The 20,481-nt window shown below is 37.3% G+C and overlaps 1 protein-coding gene across 3 annotated transcripts in view; it reads right to left on the bottom strand.

The window, feature by feature from the left end:
* Positions 1-20,481, bottom strand: part of RNF103 (ring finger protein 103) — a 66,854-nt gene that overhangs the window by 34,541 nt on the left and 11,832 nt on the right. Inside the window, exon 4 of one of the 3 annotated variants that reach the window (XR_009357339.1) lies at positions 3,517-4,562. Coding sequence is in view for 2 of the 3 variants with exons in the window: in XM_059188310.1 (XP_059044293.1) it covers positions 12,434-14,009 (1,576 nt within the window). In the remaining variant the exon portion in view is untranslated. Of the gene's footprint in view, positions 1-988; positions 4,563-6,463; positions 14,010-20,481 lie in introns of those variants that run through there. The other 2 variants (XM_059188311.1, XM_059188310.1) reach the window with 2 other exon arrangements.

The following is a 20,481-nucleotide window of genomic DNA, read 5'->3' on the forward strand; positions in this document are numbered from 1 at the left end:
GACTTCACTCACATGTGGAACTTAAGAAAAACAAATGAACATGGGGAAAAAATAGAGAGAGGCAAACCAGCTCTTAACTATAGAGAACACACTGATGGTTACCAGAGGAGAGGTCAGTGGGGAGATGGGTTAAGTAGGTGATGGGGATTAAGGAGTGCACTTGTGATGTTGTAAGCACCAGGTGTTGTATGTAAGTGTTGAATCACTAAATTGTATCTCTGAAGCTCATATACTATATTTTAACTAACTGGACTTCAAATAAAAACTTTAAAAATTTATAAAACACTTATTTACAATGTCACAAAAAGTCAATCAAGTAGGAATAAATTGAATGAAAATATACAAGACCCCTTTATAGGCAACTACAAAGCACTGCTGATATAAGTTAAAGAATATCTAAATAAATGGAGATATATGCCATATTCATGAAATGGAACTCAGTATTGTAAAGACATCAATTCACCACCAAAGAGATCTATAGACTTAATGTAATCCCAAAACCTAGAAGGGTTTGCTGCAGTGAATTTTGATAAGCCAATTTGAAAAGTTTGTGTGGAAATGCAAAATACTAACATTGGAAGATTTATGCTACCTAATATCAACAGTATTATAAAATTCTAATAACTAATGTTATGAGGTGTTGGTGTAAAATTATTATAGAGATTAATGGAACAGAGTAGAGAACCCAGTAGCAGAACCTGGTTTATAACAAACACCACCACAATTCATCAAGGAAAATTATATTCTTTCCATTAAATTCCACAAGGTCAATTTAGATCTCCATAAGAAAAAGAAAAAAAAAAGATCTTTGGTCTCTACCTCACGCCAAATTCATTTCAGATGGAGCCATCGACTAAAATATGATAGGTAAAAAAGTAAAGCTGCTAGAACAAAACATAGGAAAATATCTTCCTGACTTTGAGGTAGGCAAAGATGACTTAAACAGAACACAAATTTTAAACAACTATAAAACAATCATTAAATTGGATTTTTTAACATTAAGAACTTTTATTCACCAAAAGATGAGGGTGAAAAGGGAAGCCAAAAACTGCTTAATATTTTCAAAATAAAAACACTCATATCTAGCATATATAAAGGACACTTACATATTAATAACAATAGATACATCCCAATTTTTTAATGAGCAAAATACTTGAATAGACTTGAAGAGAATCTTCAAATTGCTATTGAGATTATGAAAAGATGATCCACTTCATGATTCATCAGAGAGATAAAAATTAAAACCATAATTAAATACTACTACATCCCCACAAGAATGGTTAACATTAAAAGCACTGACAATGCCAAGTGCTGGAAAAAACATGGGGACTCATATACTGCTGGTTAAAGTACACATTGGTATATTTAGTTTGAAATATTCTTTAGCAGTAGCCACTAAAGCTACTATATATATTAACTTTATGATATAGCAATTCCATGGTTTATTATATACTCAACATAAGTTTTTGTCCATTAAAAGACATGTATAATATTCAAAGTTGCTTTATTCATAATGGCAAAAACTGGAAATAAATGTCCAACTTGTGATATATTCATATAATAATATACTAATTAATACAGCAATACAAAAAAAGAACTGTAGATACAACATCATAGTTGAATCTCGGTGGAATTGCTTACTGGGCATTTCTTGGACTTGAATTCTGTGTAAAGTAGTCAAGAAAGTGCCCTGTGCAGACAGCCGAGTAATCAGGGGCTTTACCCTGTTTGTTTCCTTCCTCTCAGCAATCTCAATCTCATATTCCCTGTTGTCCATTGCCCCAAAACAATTGCTCATGTACTTTTGTCTGGATTTATAGTTATGGTAAGAAGACCAGTCCAGTACCAGTTACTGCATCATGGTCAGGAGTAGAAATCTTGAGTTATTTTAAGAAGTAGTAGGAACTGCACCTAGGAAAAACGTAGAGGAACACGCACTATGTAATTGCAGGAGACTTTAAGCATGCTGGAACTACAGACTTAGGATATTTAGGTGAAATGATGATCAGCAAATTTTGGATACGTTGTGACTGGGTTGCTGTCATAGTTAAAGGTTAATCTGTTATCACAGAAAGGCCTCAAAATGCAATGACTTAAATTAAATGGAAATTTGTTTTGTGGAAGATTCTAGTAATCTCCATAGCCAGGTAGCTCAGTTTGAGGTCAGGAACCCAGGCTGGTGAGGCATCTCTGTGTAATTGTCTCACCTAACCTCCAAGGTTGCATCGGCTGTCACCGTACCTGGCAGGTTAGAAGCAGAGAAGAGAAAGTGATAACACATATACCCAGTGTTTTAAGTCAAGATCCAGAAGTGGCGTGTATCACTTTTGCTTACATTGTACTGTTAAGAATTAGTCACAATGGTCACAACTAACTACAATGTGGGCTGAGAAATATAGTTGATAGCTAGGAATTTATTCAGCTAAAATTCTAGTATAATGGAAGAATGGGAGAATGGATAGCAGGGAGGGGGAGAACAACAATCAGCAAGTCTGGCATGAGTTGAGTATGGGTCATCCTAGTGAAATGCCCAGCAGATAGTTCCATACGGGGACCTGGTATGGAATAGAGTGATCTGAACTGCAGAGGTGGATTCCGAAACCGTCAGCATATAAGTAGGAGTTGAGGACATGAATATTGATGAAATTGCCCAAATGAGTTGAGAACTGGACTCAACTTGACTCTGATGGAGCAAGGGAGGATCATCCCAGGAAGGAAATTATTTTAAAAAAAGGATCCAAGAAGTAGGAGGAAAATCAGGTAGAGTAGTACCAGAGAAACCTGAGGGAAAGGAATTTCAAGGAGGGAGCGGTGAATAAAGTCACCATATGCAGAAAGTACTGTAAGTACAAAAATGCATTAATCAGATTTAATTATTAATTCAACTGGGGCTGTGTGGGTGGCTCAGACAGTTAAGTCCCGGACTCCTGATTTCTGCTCAGGCCACGATCTGAGTTGTGGGATTGAGCCCCTCCTGGGGCTCCAAGCTCAGCATGGAATTTGCTTGTCCCTCTCCCTTCGCTCCACCCTCCTACCCCCCACTGCTCTTTCTCATGCTTTCTCTCTCTCTCAAATAAATAAACAAAATTTTTTAAAAAATTCAATTGGGATTAATCCAAATAGTTACGAATAATAAACAAATGAATGTTGAATAAAGAAATAAAGGCCTAAAGGGTTAATAATGAAAACCAAAGGAGAGATAAGGGCAATGCCAGAGAGTGACTTTTATTGCAGGTAATTGCTGAAATGTGATTGGCCATGAGTTGAGACTTGTTGAAATTGGGATACATGGGAATTCATTATATGAATCTCTCCACTTTTGTATGTGATTAATTTTTTTTTTTTTTTAAGTAGGCTCCATGCCTTGCATGGAGCCCAGCACAGGACTTGAACTCACAACCCCAAGACCAAGATCTAAGCTAAGACCAAGAGTTGGATGTCTAACTAACTGAGCCACATAGGCAATTTTCTGAGGAAAAAAATGGTTTAGGGGTGCCTGGGTGGCTCAGTCATGACCTGCCTTTGGCTTAGGTCATGATCTCAGGGTCCCAGGATGGTGTCCTGCAACCTCACTCCATGGGAAGCTTGCTTCTCCCTTTCCTGCCTCTCCTCCGTGCTTGAGCGCCCACTCTCTCTCAGATAAATAAAATCTTAAAAAACAAACAAACAAACAAAACCCAAAAAACTCTGAAATGAAGGGTCCTTTCTCCAATTTCTATATAACCCAGTCTGGTGCATATCATGCTGTAACCTGTCTTTTACCACTCAACCTTTCCACAGTCATGAATATACAGCGGTCTGTACATCTGCCATGATTTGGTAATAGCAGAGAATACGCTCAGCGGAAGTACAAGAAAGCTGATCTCATGTCGCCTTTTCCCTGTTTTGGAGATAATTCAGGGCAACCGGATGAGTTGGTCGCTGGACTCATGAGGTTGGGCTTTAATACCTTAACAGTTCACAGGTTTCTCTCTAAATAAAAATCCTGATTAAATATGTGCCATTTTGATGAATAGATGTAGATATCATAATAAATTTCAGAGTAAGGTTATATTAGAACTAGTTTTTTTTTTTTTTTAAACAGATTTCATTCTCCTTCCCATGGTGACATGGAACGTATCCAAATCTGACCATTCAGCACCTGTTACGGTTATATTGCCAGGTAACTGCATGCTTTTCTTTGGATCCTGGCAGGGGGACTGTTTATAGATTTTTGCAAACGTAGCATGCCTTTTGTTAGATGATGAGTGTGCCAATCTATTCTTGACAGGGACATTCACAACCTAAACTAAGGTAGAAGATTGGACAAAACAGTTTTTACATTTGCTTCTGACACTCAGATTCTATTATTTTAAACAGGAAATCTGTTAAGAATGACACTCTTCTGGGGCACCTGGGTGGCTCAGTCAGTTGAGCAGCTGCCTTCAGCTCAGGTCATCTTCCCAGGATCCTGGGATTGAGTCCTGCATCAGGCTCCTTGCTCAGACGACAGTGTGCTTCTCCCTCTCCCTCTGCCTGCTGCTCTGCCTACTTGTGCGGTCTCTCTGTCAAATAAATAAAATCTTAAAAAAAAGAAAAAAGAAAAAAAGAATGACACTCTTATTTTTCCTTCTCATCAGACAAGTTAAAGTGCTTTTAAAGCAAAGCAATATACATCAAGTTTGGTCATAGTCCACCATGTTCAATACTAACAAATAATTTGAACAATTCTGTTTTAAAAGCCCAAAATATTTGTGTTTGGCAAGAGGCGTCTCTAACCCAAGCCTCTGGCAACAAAGCTGGGAGTCAGCTTGAGGCATTTTGTTCCAGAAACCTACTGTTTTAGCCACTTGACTCAGGAATTAAGTGAAACTAAATGGGGAGCATTTAAATAATAAAAACAAAAGCGGTCCTGGAGATAACAGAATTCTAACTTCTGTTTTACTGGTCTGAAATCCAACTACTTTGTTTTTGTGCAAGGACTTCATAAAACCCCAAGTAAGTTACCCATGTAGAAATATCACCAGACCCCACATCATCAACAAATAGACGATGGTCTCAAAGTACATTCCCAAATGAGAAGAGCTCATAGAATTTTACCAACAGTAGTGACAGTGACTAGATAAATAATATACATGAACATCATCTTTCTACTCTACAACTGGAGGCATGTTATGGATAATTGGTGAGACTGTCCCACACATCTCCCTAAATGGGTTTTTCAGGAAACAGAAAACTCTACTTTGTTGGAATGTTTTAAAGCATTTTAAAATTCAATAGTTTTAAAACTATTTTGAATATAATAAAATGAATTTTCCTGACTTCTTCTGCAAATGGTACTGATAAAATGTTTTTCTGGACAAACACAGAATCATTGTCAGTGAGATAGTGAAATTCAGGAAACTGACACTGTACTTACTGGCCACAAAATACTGTTTTGTTTTTGGGTTTTTTGTTTTTTTTCTTAATACCTTTAACCTCTAACTGTCAAACTATTGTAACTATGATTTCTTTGCCTGCCCTGCCTCTAGTAGGCTCCACCTCCTACTTCCAAGTCTCTATCTGTCAGCATTGGGGGGTACACTGGTGAGCATAGCTGCCTTCCAAAATCTCTATCTGTGTAGCTTCGGTTCTATAGATTGGGAAGCTAAATCACCAAACTCATTCAAGTTCTGTGTAAAGTAAGAATAAATTCTGAGTAAGCATCTGTGTGACTCTTCATTCATTCAGTAGATGCTTTAAGAAAACACTAAGTGTCCATCAATGGGTATATGGCTAAAAATACGGTATATATATATCACCATATTTGTACCTCTACATTGTATATACCAGATATATATTTAATGGAATATTATTCAACTACAAGAAACAAGGAAATCTTGCCATTAGTGACAACATAGATGGTTCTTGAAGGCATTATGCTAAATGAAATAAGTCAGACAAAAACAAAAACTATACAATATCACTTACATGTGGAATTTACAAAAAAGGGGGAAAAAAAACCCAAAAAAGAACAAAAAGGCCAAACTCAGAAACAGAAAGTAGAATGGTGGTTATCAGGGACTGGAGGGTGGGGGAAATGGGGAGATGCTTATAAAAGAGTACAGACTGGGGCACCTGGGTGGCTCAGTTGCTTAAGCATCTGCCTTTGGCTCAGGTCATGATCCCAGGGTCCTACAATCCAGCCCCACATCAGGCTCCTTGCTCTACAGGGAGTCTGCTTCTCCCTCTGCCTGCCACTCCCCTTGCTTGTGTTCTCTCTTTCTCTGTCAAATAATTAAATAAAATCTTAAAAAAAAAAAAAAAAGAGTACACATTCCAGTTAGTAAATTTGTAAGTTTGGGGGCTCTAACGCACAGCATTGTGATTATAGTTAAAAATATTGTACTTATTCACTTGGAAGTTGCTAAGAGAGTGGATCTTAAAAGTTACTAGAAATAATTATGTGATGTGATGGAGGCATTAGCTAATGATACCATGGCCATTAAACTGTAATATATTTATTAAGTCAACATGTTGTACATCTTAAACTTACACAATGTTATATGTCAGTTTTATCTCAATAAAGTTAGAAAAATAAACTAAAAAACAAACAAAAAAAGAAAACAGATAGTACCTGACCTTTGACATCTGTTTGGGTGCCTCTGTACTTTTAAGCTTATTTTTGTTATTAGATAAATATGTTATAAATCCAGTTAGGTATTGTCAATTCTAAGAGTGTGTTTTAAAACAGACTGTATATGAGAATATTCAAGCCCTATTTGTTTAGCATATAATACAAAGCACCTTTTAGTCCATCATCACATAAACTAAGAGAACTTGACAGTAAATAACAAGTATACAATTTAGCATCAGCTTAAAGGATAATGTAAATTTGACAAAAGACTTTTCCTATTGTCTTTTCCACAGATGCACTTATTTCTAAGTGAAACAATCGTAGAAAGAGCCTTGAACAAGATAGAATCTTATCCAGAGGTTTTAAAGAAGCCACCACAGCTTTGACTGGCTGATGTCATCTCTTAAAACACACACACACTGTTGCCCCCATCACTCCTTCTCAAACTGTTTCACTGGGCCCTGAAGACATTCAGATTTGGAAGCTGTGTCCTAGTCACATCTTTAACTATCTTGGTTGTTCTGAATTTCGACCACCTATTTAGTGGGGATTCCTTCTCATCTACCTGTTGCACATGGATATTATTAAGTAAAATGATCTATTATATACAGGTCAATAAAAACTTTGGCTGAAAAAAAAAACTTTGGCTGAGAAGATGGCACAAAAAATTAAGCAAAGAGATTGTCTAAACTGATCATTAATCAATAAATTTTGGCAACAAGAACCAGAATAGAATGATTAAAACACAGATGATTCAAAATGTCATTTTAACAATGAAATTTCCATTCTTTATTCTCTAAATTTTATTTTTAAAGATTTTATTTATTTGACAGAAAGAGACACAGTGAGAGAGGGAACACAAGCAAGGGGAGTGGGAGAGGAAGGAGCAGGCTCCCCACTGAGCAAGAAGCCCGACGTGGGACTCAATCTCAGGACCTTGGGATCATGACATAATCCAAGGCAGACGCTTAACAAATGAGCCACCCAGGCACTCTTCTCTAAATTTTAACCAAATCCAGTAGCAAAAAGGACCCAACACTTCACCTCTGCTACCTTTTGTCCCTTGGATAGTTTTTAAAGTAACAATAAAATGGCCAAGGGGAAAAATGTGGGAGCAAGAAGAAAGAGCACATAAATAATCTTCAGGTTCCCAAATATTCTAGAGACGAAAAGAAGTACGGGACTACAAAAATTTAAAAAAAGAAAAACCTCAAGTTTTTTTTGTCTTGGAGCAGGCCATAAATACTGATGTCTTTGTCAGTACTAATAAAAATATAATTTATCTTTTCTACCTACACTAGATGGGTGATAAAAAGTTTGGCAAAGGGCAAAATTAAAATAGATTTTTAAAATTCAAGCCAGTAATTACCTACTGAATATCAACTCTGGGTCTGACATGTTAAGGCTATAACAGTAGATTATAGCATTACTCCTGCCCTCAAGGATCTCTTATCCTTAAAGCAGACTTACACAAAAACATGAAAGGAGACTGTAGAAAAACTTCTGAACAGAACACAATCATATATCCTATTATACAGTTAACCAGAATTCAGTAACCACAAAGCCCACATACTTGGAAAATTTAGTTCTTTAAATTCAATAGGTAGCTCTATGAATTCAAACTTTCTTTTTAAACATAGTTCAAGTGTAGAGTCAACCTTGACTATTTCCTTCAATTCACTGCCTCCAGGAAAATCTGACAAAAAGCACTATTGGCTATGCTTAACAATTAAGGGAAGAGTTAAGCTTCCCTGGAGATCTGATCTTCTGGCAATTATTTCCTCCTCAACTTCATTGTATTGTTTTTACTGTATGTCTAACATTCTAAATGTATGTTTATTTTATGCCCTGCCCTGTTGATATTTAGATGAATAGTGCACAGGTGCTACCTTAAAGTAGTTCACCCAAAAGAGGCACATGCATAGTTTCAACACAATGCAGTTAAGTATGACAGATGTGTGCAAGGTATCAGTGGGATGTAAGGGCACATATCAAGAAAGGGCAAGTATCACTGAGATTAGAAGAAGGGCACATATCAATCTGCTCCACTGCTGGTGATACTAAGTTTGATCACTTGAGTAAGAGGACAGCTGGCTGAGCTTTCAGTATAAAGACATCTTTATCTCTTTATATGCCTGGGGTGGGGGTGGGGAGGAAGATGGGTAGGAGGGTGTCTGGATAAAGTGGGATCTAGCCATAGGGCGCCTGGGTGGCTCAGTGGGTTAAAGCCTCTGCTTTCGGCTCAGGTCATGATCCCAGGGTCCTGGGATCGAGCCCCGCATTGGGCTCTGTGCTCAGCAGGGAGCCTGCTTCCTCCTCTTTCTGTTTGCCTCTCTGCCTACTTGTCATCTCTATCTGTCAAATAAATAAATAAATCTTTAAACAAAAAAAAAAGTGGGATCTAGCCAGACAAACCAGAGAAGGGGTGGAGAACATTAGGCAGAGGTTAAGAACAAAGCAGCAAGCTGAGAAAAGCTAGAGCATGGACCTGGAGAGATAAACAGCCCAGAGTGTGGTAATGTCTCTAAGAAGTCAGGCAGGAAGATCATGAAGGGCCTTAAAAGCTGATTTTAAGGAGATTGGTTTATCTTCTAGGGTAGTAGTCTCCAAAGTATGATGTGCCCTAGGAAGCTAAAGAAATTTTAATTGTTTTTTTAAAATGTCTATGCTTTTGTGTACATCTCATAATGGGACAATATTATAGGTCTATGACCCACTAACTGAAATCGGGACCCTAAGAGGACCGGGGGTAGGAGAGACAATGAAAAGCTGTTTTACTAAGTACTGAAAAGCATCCAGGAGAGGCTGTTCAGCAGATGGCTGAATATAAAACTGGAGGTCTGAGGAGGGGCCTTTGTCTGGACATGTAAACTGGGGATATCCACAGTAAACAAGAACGAACAGTGGACCAATGGCAGAACTCTAAGAAACACTAACATTTACAATAACGTGATTACCTTTTTTTCAAAAGGAAAATTAAAAGCACAAGGAGCAATGTTTGCATTTTTATTTAAAAAGAGCTCTCAGAGGCACCTGGGTGGCTCAGTGGGTTAAGCCTCTGCTTCGGCTCAGGTCATGATCTCAGGGTCCTGGGATAGAGCCCCGCATCGGGCTCTCTGCTCATCAGAGATCCTGCTTCCCCCTCTCTCTGCCTGCCTCTCTGCCTAGTTGTGATCTCTTTCTGTCAAATAAATAAATATTTTAAAAAATAAAATAAAATAAAAAGAACTCCCAAACATTAAGTAATAGCTGGTCCTTAATATTGTCATTAACATATGAAAATTAGCTTCAGTCTACCACGAAGGAGAAAAAAGAGTTTCTGCTAATAAGCCAGCAGTAATTCAGAATAAGAAAATTATATTTTCTTACCATTTTGGAGGACAGTCAAGAAAAGATTTTAAAAGTGCACCATGAAACTCAGACCCGATCTCAGCACTGGGCCGGGGAAAATACAAAATGAGCCTGGAACACCTTTGGTCAAAAAACAAGCAAGTGCTTCAAGATTAAAAGGGATATATCAATAGCACAGAAGAGTGGCCTAGAGGAGTTCCCACTTACCAGATTTGGGATGATTTGGAAACAGAAAAGAATAATGAATATTTACACACTGACTGTAAAAAGAAAGTAAGTCCAGTAATATTCAAAGTATGTGAGAAAGAAAAATGGAAAAATAGCTGTTTTTCATACATATACACACACACAAATGCCACCTAAAAAATGTAGAATAAAGGATGCAATTACAAAATCCCCATGTTGGGGCACCTGGGTGGCTCAGTGGGTTAAGGCCTCTGCCTTTGGCTCAGGTCATGATCTCAGGGTCCTGGGATCAAGCCCCACATCGGGCTCGCTCTCTGAGCAGGGAGCCTGCTTCCTCCTGTCTGCCTCTCCCCCTACTTGTAATCTCTGTCAAAAAAATAAAATCTTAAAAAAAAAAAAAAGAAAAGAAAATCCCCATGTTATGGGGTAACTGGCTGGCTCAGTCAGTTGAGTATCTGACTCTAGATTTCAGCTCATGATCTCAAGGTCGTGGGACTGAGCCCTGAGTCAGATTCCATGCTTAGCGGGGAGTCTGCTTGAGATTCTCTCTCTCCTTCTGCCCCTCCTAATCCCACCTCATCGCCCCCACTCTCGCTCACTCTAAAATAAATCAACCAATCTTAAAAAAAAAAAAAAGAAAAGAAAATCCCCATGATACAACTCCTATTTAATACCCGATTTAGACTAATCATCAGTGGATGTTAAAAACTTTGGGTTACTAACATAACACTAAACGTTAACTACACTGGAATTAATTTTTTAAAAAAAAACTGGATATTCACATGGCCTCACAGGTTCCCTCTTAAGTGAAAAAGTATCTTACAATGGATAGATATTACTTTAACCAAATTTAGCTTCACCAGTAATGGGATGAACTAATACAAAATGTCTACTGATGACATACAAATGGGAGGTACATATCACCCAGGCAATATTGTTTAATTTAAATCTAATCATGAGGAAACAGACAAATCCAGAATGTAGAACATTTTATAAGCCAACTAGCTTTTACACTTCAAAAATTTATCAGGGAAGACTACTAAAAAAAAAAAAAAAAAAAAAACATGCAAGGAACTGCTCTAGAGAGAACATGAAAGGAAGACCAACCCAATTCATGAACCTTATGTGAGGTTCACAACAAAAATAAAACAAAAGCATATAAAGATATAAAGGATATTTTGGGAGCAAGTGGGAAGTAGGGATTATATATTAAGTATTACTGAGTCAATGTTAATAAATATCTTGGGTATGATGATGGTACAGTGGTTAGGTAAAAAATTCTTATTCTTAGGAGACACATGGTGATATATTCAGTGGTAAAGCAGTACTAAGATGACTAACATTTATTTTCAAAGGGATCAGCAATAAACAAACAAAAAACATTCAGAGAAAAGAAAGAAAAAAGATAAATACACACATAGAGAAGATAAAGCAAAGGTAACAAAATACACTTTGTGAATTAGAAAAATGGATGCTCATTGTATGGTTTCCAATTTTTCTGTAGTTTTATAATTTTTAAAAATCAAAGTCAGGACAAATATAAGTAATCAATGTGTGGCTAATATGCTATAGTTGATTTAACTTAGATGAATATACTACTCATAAATGACTTAATACTTAAAAAAAAAAAAAAAAAAAAAAGAAAGAGCCACCATGAAATTCTTTTCCATCAAAGCTAACCAAGCTAAGAGGCTGATTAATGCCACCTCTGGCTAGTATTGGCAACATAATTCATCTTTTTGTTTTTCCTCATGAGTCAAGGATCATGTCTGACTTACCTGTAAAATTAACAAACTAGCAAAACACCTATAGCATTCAGCCACCTCATCAAAACAATTTAACATTGGAAAAGCTGTAATCTTCTGGTTTTAAAATAATTTATTTCATAGGTCTGTTTTAATTTCATGTCTCAGAGCATACATTATTTAACCAAGAGGTGCTGGACAGAGATTGTAAAAAGGGAGGAAACATTTAGGATAAGAAACTGCCTCAATTCCATTAGAATTTGATCCTACCTTGTAAAGTCTTGCTAGGATAAGTTTCTATCATACTTCTTTTGTGCTTACAAAAAACATTAACTTCTTGAATTTCCAATGTTGTAAATAAAAATTTTTACAATTAAGTATGCATTCAATTGACACACAAGGCAACCAAGTAATTGTCATCAACATTAGCATAATGTGTATTTCCTGTCACTGCACTAACATTAAACTAAACTTCAAACCACAAAAACATTGTGACTAACATTAAAAAGGCAAGCTGTAAGATACTCAAAGCTTATAAAGGACAAATTGCACATAGTTAAGATGGGACATCATTTGACAAGGGCTGGTGTTGTGCATATGGCTGCTTTTTTTTATAAGAAGGCCACCGGCAAACAGGGCAACAGTGTCGGCCTCCAGCCAACCACATCACAATGCAATTCTGATGGAACACATGACCACAAGGCAACCCCATTAGCAAACATCCATCTTCAAAATTCTCTAGGCAAACAACACATTCAGTACAGTGCAGCATATCAGCAGGCCAAGTTAACCAATCAGGTTCCATATCTTCATTAGTATTATATGATCCATATGACCTCCCCTTCCTTTCATACGGGCTGGTCTGACAATATTTATTGGCACATGAACAAGCCTCAGCATCACAGTGACTTGCTCCTCCTGGAGAATTGTGAACTATGCTTTGCTTATCTTCAAATACTTCCTTTTCACTGCTAAAAGTGTCTGTGCTCTCGCTATCTGAGTCATTTTCAATATCTTGAGAACCCTCCGACATTTCCTCTTCAGACTGGACTCCAAGACATTTAAATCGCCACATTGGCAAATTTTTAATGTAATCAGTTGGTATCAGAGGGTGAAGCCAAAGGTCAGGGAAAGCTAAGCGCTCCAAGAATAAGTCAGGGTCTTCGTCCCAATCAGATTCTACAGGAAAGTTCTGAAAAGAAGCAATCGGGTGGAAGAGGTAGCTGGTGTACCAGTCCCACAGACTTGATAACCATTCTAAGTTATTGGCATTGACTTCATCATTGTTGTTGTTGCGCCGTCTCTTCTTCTCAAAGTAATCGATTAGTAAACCATGTCCAAGGTACGTACTGAGAAACAGGGCTGGGTGTGAAGAATAGAACATCCAGTCTGCCCTCACCCATGAAGCCAGTGTGGTTGTATTGGAATATCGCAACAATTTTAAGCTATATTCATAAAAGCTATCTAGGTAAGGGAGCTGTAAAAAGCCCAACACAGGTAGCCAGGAAATAATTAATAGAGAATTATATGTCCCTAAAGTGCTTATGAGAACCACAAATCGCTTTATGGTTGCTCCTTGTGTGATAAATAAGTCCATCCAAGCCATAAGATTAACTAGAACCAAGCTCAAAACAAACAGATCATTTACTTCAGGTTGCAATGAGCGCAAAAATGAATCCATGGCCTGAAGGGATATAAATTCACCTGTGTGGTTTCCGTATCTGTAAATTCCTTCAGGAGTTCTAAGAATGTATGACGGCATGTTATATACACCAATATCTGTCATGTAACTCTTATTGTCCCAATTTTCCACATTAACAAAAATAAACTCAACTCTTCCAGTAAACTTTATACTTAGTGCAGAGAAGAAAGCTGGGGGTTGGTCAAGGTTTGCAAATAGGTATATTTTTACCCAATACTGATCACTTTTATTCCATTCTTCTTTCAAATGTTCAGCATTATAAATGGTTTTGATCCGAGATGCTGCGTGAGCAGTTATCCACTTAAAAATGTGCTCTACTTCAATTTTGCGTCCACTATATTCTTTAAGCATGACTTTCCCCTTAGAAGTGCTTGTTTGTGGGACAGACATAATGAGTGTGGATCGTACCCAGCCTCTTCTCCTGCAGTATCTGTAAGAGAGTAAACTTTAAGTGAAAGGTAGGCTCATGGATGAGCTAGCTTGCTCATCTTCACTGTCGCACAATTTGTTTTCCCCTAATGAACTTCTTTGGCACTGAAAGATACTCTCTCCCCAAAACCAAATAACGTCCAAATAATCAAAGCAGTACCAATACCTGGCAGTCATACAAGAACAAAAGCAAGCTCTCTTTTTGTAGTTTTGTTTCATATCTGTTATTTTTTTTTTTTTAAGAAAGGGCTTTAGTCAAGGAAATCAGTAAATACTTCAGCATTTTTTATGTGCCTACTACTTCATTATGTGCTTATAAGATCAAAAAAATAGGAAAATAATTCTTGTTCATAAGGAATTTAAAATCCCAATAAGGAAACAAAACAGAAATATAAAACCGTATATATTCAATTACTAAATAAGGTAAAAAAAAAAAAAGGTTAAAAAAAGGAATATCACTGAGAGTTTGAGCTGGTGAAGATGTCATGAAAGGTTTGGGAACTGAATGAGGTCTTGAAGGTGGTTAGATTCAGATGGGCAAAGAAGAGAGAATAGATTATCCTACATGCCAAGTCCCTGACTTGAATGCAAGCTCCTTGAGGGTAGGAGCCAAGCTCTACCCTCTTATTAACCCAAGCACCCACATGATACCTGACACACATGGGCATGGTAAAAAGCAATTCATACAAAAGCTCACCTAAGAAGGAGCAAGTCCCATACTTTCTTGTACTCTTTCATCCCTTTAATGAAGATTATGAAGAGGAGTATTTAATGCAGATGAAACAAAGTAAGTTTTCAGATTAAGAAGAGATTCAGTTAGAGGATGAGTAAGTATAGAAGAATTTAGCTAAAATTAAATCTTTTTTTTTTTTTAAAGATTTTTTTTTTTTTTTACTTGAGAGAGAGAGTGAGAACAAGAGAGACGATGAGTGGGGTGAGGGACAGAGGGAGAAGTAGGCTCTCTGCTGAGCAGGGAGCCTGATGCGGGGTTCAATCCCAGTACCCCAGGATCACACCCTGAGCTAAAGGCAGATGCTTAACTGACTGAGCCACCCAGGCACTCCCATTTGTTTAGATTTAACCAGTGTGGTCATGACTCCAATCCTTTTGGAAATGGACAAGTTCTTGCTATATAATTTGTGACATCACCTTCCCCCTAAAAAACTAGATGAGAAATAAAAGGAAATACTGAAAAACCAAATCAGTTGTTGTAGGACAGTGGAGAGATTGTAGGTGCAGCATTTCCCATTTTTAAAAAAAATGTATTTTTTCCCCAAAAACCTACCATGTGAAGTTTTATGATATGTAAATTTAACTCAATAAAGTTGGAAAAAAGAAAATCTACCATGCAGGTACAATTTTTTTCATTACAGATTTGTAAATGGATAGTAATGAATATTTAACCTCTTATTTTGCTATTTAAAATATTGATAGAAAAATCATAAAATCAGGACGCCTAGGTGGCTCAGTGGGTTAAGCCTCTGCCTTCGGCTCAGGTCATGATCTCAGGGTCCTGGAATGGAGCCCCACATTGGGCTCTCTGCTCAGCGGGGAGCCTGCTTCCCCTTCTCTCTCTGCCTGCCTCTCTGCCTGCTTGTGATCTGTCAAAAAATAAATAAAATCTTAAAAAAAAATCATAAAATCATAAGTGTTACATTTTACTTAGTAAACATGGATTATGTGTGTGTGTGTATACTTCATCATGTGTGTATACACACACACACACACACACACACACATATATTTTAAGTTTGATTTATTTTAAGTAATCTCTACACCCAATATGGGGTTCAAACTCAGGACCTTTACATCAAGAGTCACATGCTCCTCTGACTAAGCCAGCCAGGTGCCCCAACATGTATTATATTTTATTGAAATAAGCACACTACACATTTATATGATCAGAGTGAAAGTCTCAACATAGGTCATATGGTTTTGTATTGATAATACAATTAGTTGTATCTCAGGAATTTTGTGATACAAATTCAGATAAGTGAAGAGAGTATGTTATGTCATAAAGACAAGGTTAGTAATGACTCTAAGAAACTACCTGGGTGACTCAGAATCACAGACCATGATTCAGCTTCTTGTTGAGTTGATTCACTTCCTTAACAGTATAGATTTCACTAATATCAATACTGCTTTAAGTGAAATGGTTCTAGAATTAGGAATTCCTACAAAGAAAATATCCTGTATCCCTTAACCCTGTATTTGTAAAATGCAAAGTAATAATTCATTGACATGAATTCTATTTTTACCCTCCACCCCGAGAAGCAATAAGTCAAATAGATAATTGCCTTATTTACATCTTAAATATTTTTAAGTAGCTTTAATTTTTAAATTTCATATGACACTTGTGATGACACATTTCTACTCATGGTCATTCTTTTTAATCTTTCTATAACTACCTCAGAGAATATTGGCTACTGAGTTGTGCCATAAATTAAACGCCAATTTTCTGACAGGAAACCTTACTCTATAAAATAGGCAAAGAAGGTCTTAGTGCATACATTTCTTCATGTAAAAAAAAAATGTATCACATGCTTTCTTTTCAGTTCACAGTTGGGTGATGGCTTTAAGGTCACCCTGATTGATAATACCATAAAAATAACCTCTAGTTCTTCAAGTAAGCCTTTTGAGATCTCTTAGAGAATTTGAAGACTAAAAATGATAGAAAATATGGTTAGTTTGTTACTCCAGTTTCTTGTGTGACAGTTAGTACTTAAAAAGAAACCTTAGTGTTTCTGTTTAGGCAATGTGGTTTCTTCAGATGAGGTCAGTGGCCTCACTGACGTTGCAGGCCTGCTCTCCCATCTCCCCTTCACTTTCCCTTCTCTGCTTATTCCACCGGCCCTCTACCCTTTCACTCTCACCATAAGCCCTCCTGACCCACTTGCTTTTCAGCTCCTGCAATTTCAATGTTCTCCATCTGCTCTTTACTATCCCCCATCTCTCCAACCCCTCAAAGACATACCCCACCTTGTTTTCTACTTTCTTCAAGAAAAGGCAAGAGAATAGATGTAACAGAGGGTTTTTTTTAGCCTTGTAAGCTATATTGCTTGATTGGAGAATGAGAGGTAAGTTGAGTATGTGAACAAAGAAATTAAAACTGCTGTCCAACAGAGTCAGGTGCTGCCCAAAGGTGGTAGCCCTGAATATTCTCAGGGCAGCTAACAAGGTCAGGAAAGTACTGCTATCCAACGGGACCAGCACATCAGAAGAGGGTGCCCTGAGACCACCCCAGAGAAGGAACTCCAGTAAAGAAACCAATACAAATAGTGGAGCAGAGAGCCCGGTGTCTATAAAAATCTGAAATGAAGATGATGACTTAATTATTCAACATATGATTAAAACACTTGCTGAAAAACATTATTCCCTGCCCGGTTATACATTCCCTTTTTTTTTTTTTTTTAAAGTAGGCTCCACGCTCAACATGGAGGCCAGTGCAGGGCCTGAGATCAAGACCTGAACTGAGATCAACAGGTGGACACTTAACAGACTGAGACACCCAGGCACCCCTGCATTGACATTCTGAACACACTTTTCCATATCTATTTTATTCTTCTGTATCTCCAAAATCCTCACAAGGAGAAAAAAAATGATCCTGACTAAGCACAGGTTTTATGGCAACAACAGTTGTTACTCTGGTTGTAAGACCTTCCCAATAAAAGGAAATATGAATATGACAATACTGAAACTGATGAGTAGGGGTTCCTGGGTGACTCAGTGGGTTAAAGCCTCTGCCTTCAGTTCAGGTCATGATCTCAGGGTCCTGGGATCGAGTCCCACATCAGGCTCTCTGCTCAGCAAGGAGCCTGCTTCCCCCCCACCCCTGCCTACTTGTGATCTCTCTCCCTGTCAAAACAATAAAAAAAAATCTTAAAAAAAAAAGAGAGAAACTGATGAGTAACTATGCATCAAAACGTTCACCTTTGGATGAACCATACGTGCATGAGCAGAGGAAGGGGAAGGAGGAGAGGGAGAGGCAGAGAATTCCAAGCCGACTCTGCATTGAGCACAGAGCCCATCACGGGACTTGATCTCATGACCCATGAGATTATGACCTGAATGGAAATAACAAGTCAGATGCTTAACTGACTGAGCCACCCAGGTGCCCCAAAAAGTGTCTTAATAACAAAAAATAGTTGCAATCAACAAAAAAAGCAAAATTTCTTAAAAATAATCTGTTCTATCATAAATAAGAGGTGAGATTATTTGAAGATGAAGGATTTAGAGAAAAATATATGGAGGTTGCTTTTACTATCTCTTTACCATTCTTCAGCTAGTACAGACTCAGAGTTTTTCTAAAGAAAAGCTAGAAAAAGTTGCATTAAAATCTGTTAGACTCAATTATGATACTTCTGATGCATTCTGCTTTATAAGATTACACCAAAAAAAGTAAAATACTACTGTTTCCTTCAGTTTTTCATATTAATAGATTATCATTTTCTGTTGTGCTTAGTTTATTTTTGAATTCTTAAAGTTATATAACAATTTATATTAGACTATGTGTTTAACCTTTATATTTTCTAATCTATAAGTTACAGTGTTGAAATGTATGAATTAGCTCATGGATTTTTTACAATCAATTCTGAATATTTTTTGAAAAACAGTGATACTGGGAGCGCCTGGTGGTTCAGTGGGTTAAAGCCTCTGCCTTTGCCCCACGTCAGGCTCTCTGCTCTGCAGGGAGCCTGCTTTTTCCTCCTTCTCTGCCTGCCTCTCTGCCTACTTGTGATCCCTGTCAAATAAATAAATAAAATGTTAAAAAAACAATTGTGAATTTTGGGATTACCTGAAAAAAAAAATCAAAACATTGGTATTTTAATTTGTTCTGGTATAGCAATCACTAGTACGGGGGAGAAAGATCTTTCACTCAGAGACTATTTGGGAATGATGAGATCAGACCAAATGCAACTGTCTTTGATAAATAAAGGACAAAAGTAACAACAATTTCCTTTTCATCAGAACATTAACACTAGGGCTGTTCTGGACATTTCAACAAAAGGCATTAGATATGATCAAGATTCTGTGGTGAAGATGAGAATGCAAATTTTGTGGGTAGATGAGGAGACTGTGAATTAGGAGATACAAGAACTTTCTTTCTTATCTCCAGTTCTCTAGGGACTCTACACCTTAGGGTGTGGATCACACCCTATAATACCAGTAAGCAAAAACAATCTTGAGGTAAAATGAAGCAAACATGGATTTAAAGAAGAAAGGAAAATCTGAGTAGTATAATACAGTAGTATTGAAGGGTTTTCTACAGCTAATGGGCTTCTCACTGGGGCCACATATAAGGGACACAGATGAATCAGATCTATTACTTACATTAGAAACTACCCAATGTTGTGGGGTTTTCTACATACACATCATATGTCCTATCCTCAGAACTAAACAGAACATGCTGTACATGCTAATCTTTTATTAAATATTTACTGAAAGAGTAATTAAATGAATGAATATATGTAAAAGTTAAAACTTGATGGCACTATAAGTTGAAATAAAAAGCATTTCTTTCTTTTTTTTTTTAAAGATTTTATTTATTTATTTGACAGAGATCACAAGCAGGCAGAGAGGCAGGCAGAGTGAGAGGGAAGCAGGCTCCCTGCTGAGCAGAGAGCCCGATGCGGGACTCGATCCCAGGACCCTGAGATCATGACCTGAGCCGAAGGCAGTGGCCTAACCCACTGAGCCAACCAGGCGCCCATAAAAATCATTTCTTAAAAAAAAATTTTTTTAAAGATTTCATTCATTTATTTATTTGACAGACAAAGATCACAAGTAGACAGAGCAGCAGGCAGAGAGAGAGAGAGGAGGAAACAGGCTCCCCGCTGAGCAGAGCTCGATCCCAGGACCCTGGGATCATGACCCGAGCTGAAGGCAGAGGCTTTAACCCACTGAGCCACCCAGGTGCCCCCAAATAAAAAAGCATTTCAAAGAAATAATTTAATAATGAAACAAGAAATAACACAACAGATAAAATACTGTAGATGATGACAAAAGAAAAAAGAGAAATGCCTGCAAGGATTCTTGTCTGAGAAAATGGGAAAACAAAACAAAACAAAACACAACAGTAAAGAACAGAAAAAGGAAAGGTAGAAAGGGTACATGCCTGATGAAAGAAAAAAAGGATGAATCTGAATTTGGACAGTTTAGGGAGAAGGACACATCTAGGAGTAGGGCAGATGGAAATGAGCATCCTCATGCAAAGCAGAGGTTAGAATTATGACCAAAGATTTCAATCAGTACAAAGCTATAAATGAGCTGAAGTCTTTTGGGGAAGAAAAGTGAAACTAGAAGGACTGAAGACATAGTCTTGAGTCACCCCCACTAGAAAGAATATAGAAGAATGTGATAAAGTCATCTCAGAAAGAAAGTAAATAGCTGCCAGTTTATCAAAAACTATTAATCAAGCACCTGTATAACTAACAGTGTGCTAAACATTATAGTTAGCTTTTAGTTCAAATAGA

This window comes from Mustela lutreola, chromosome 9 (genome assembly GCF_030435805.1).
Source record: "Mustela lutreola isolate mMusLut2 chromosome 9, mMusLut2.pri, whole genome shotgun sequence".
Taxonomy (NCBI): Eukaryota; Metazoa; Chordata; class Mammalia; order Carnivora; family Mustelidae; genus Mustela; species Mustela lutreola.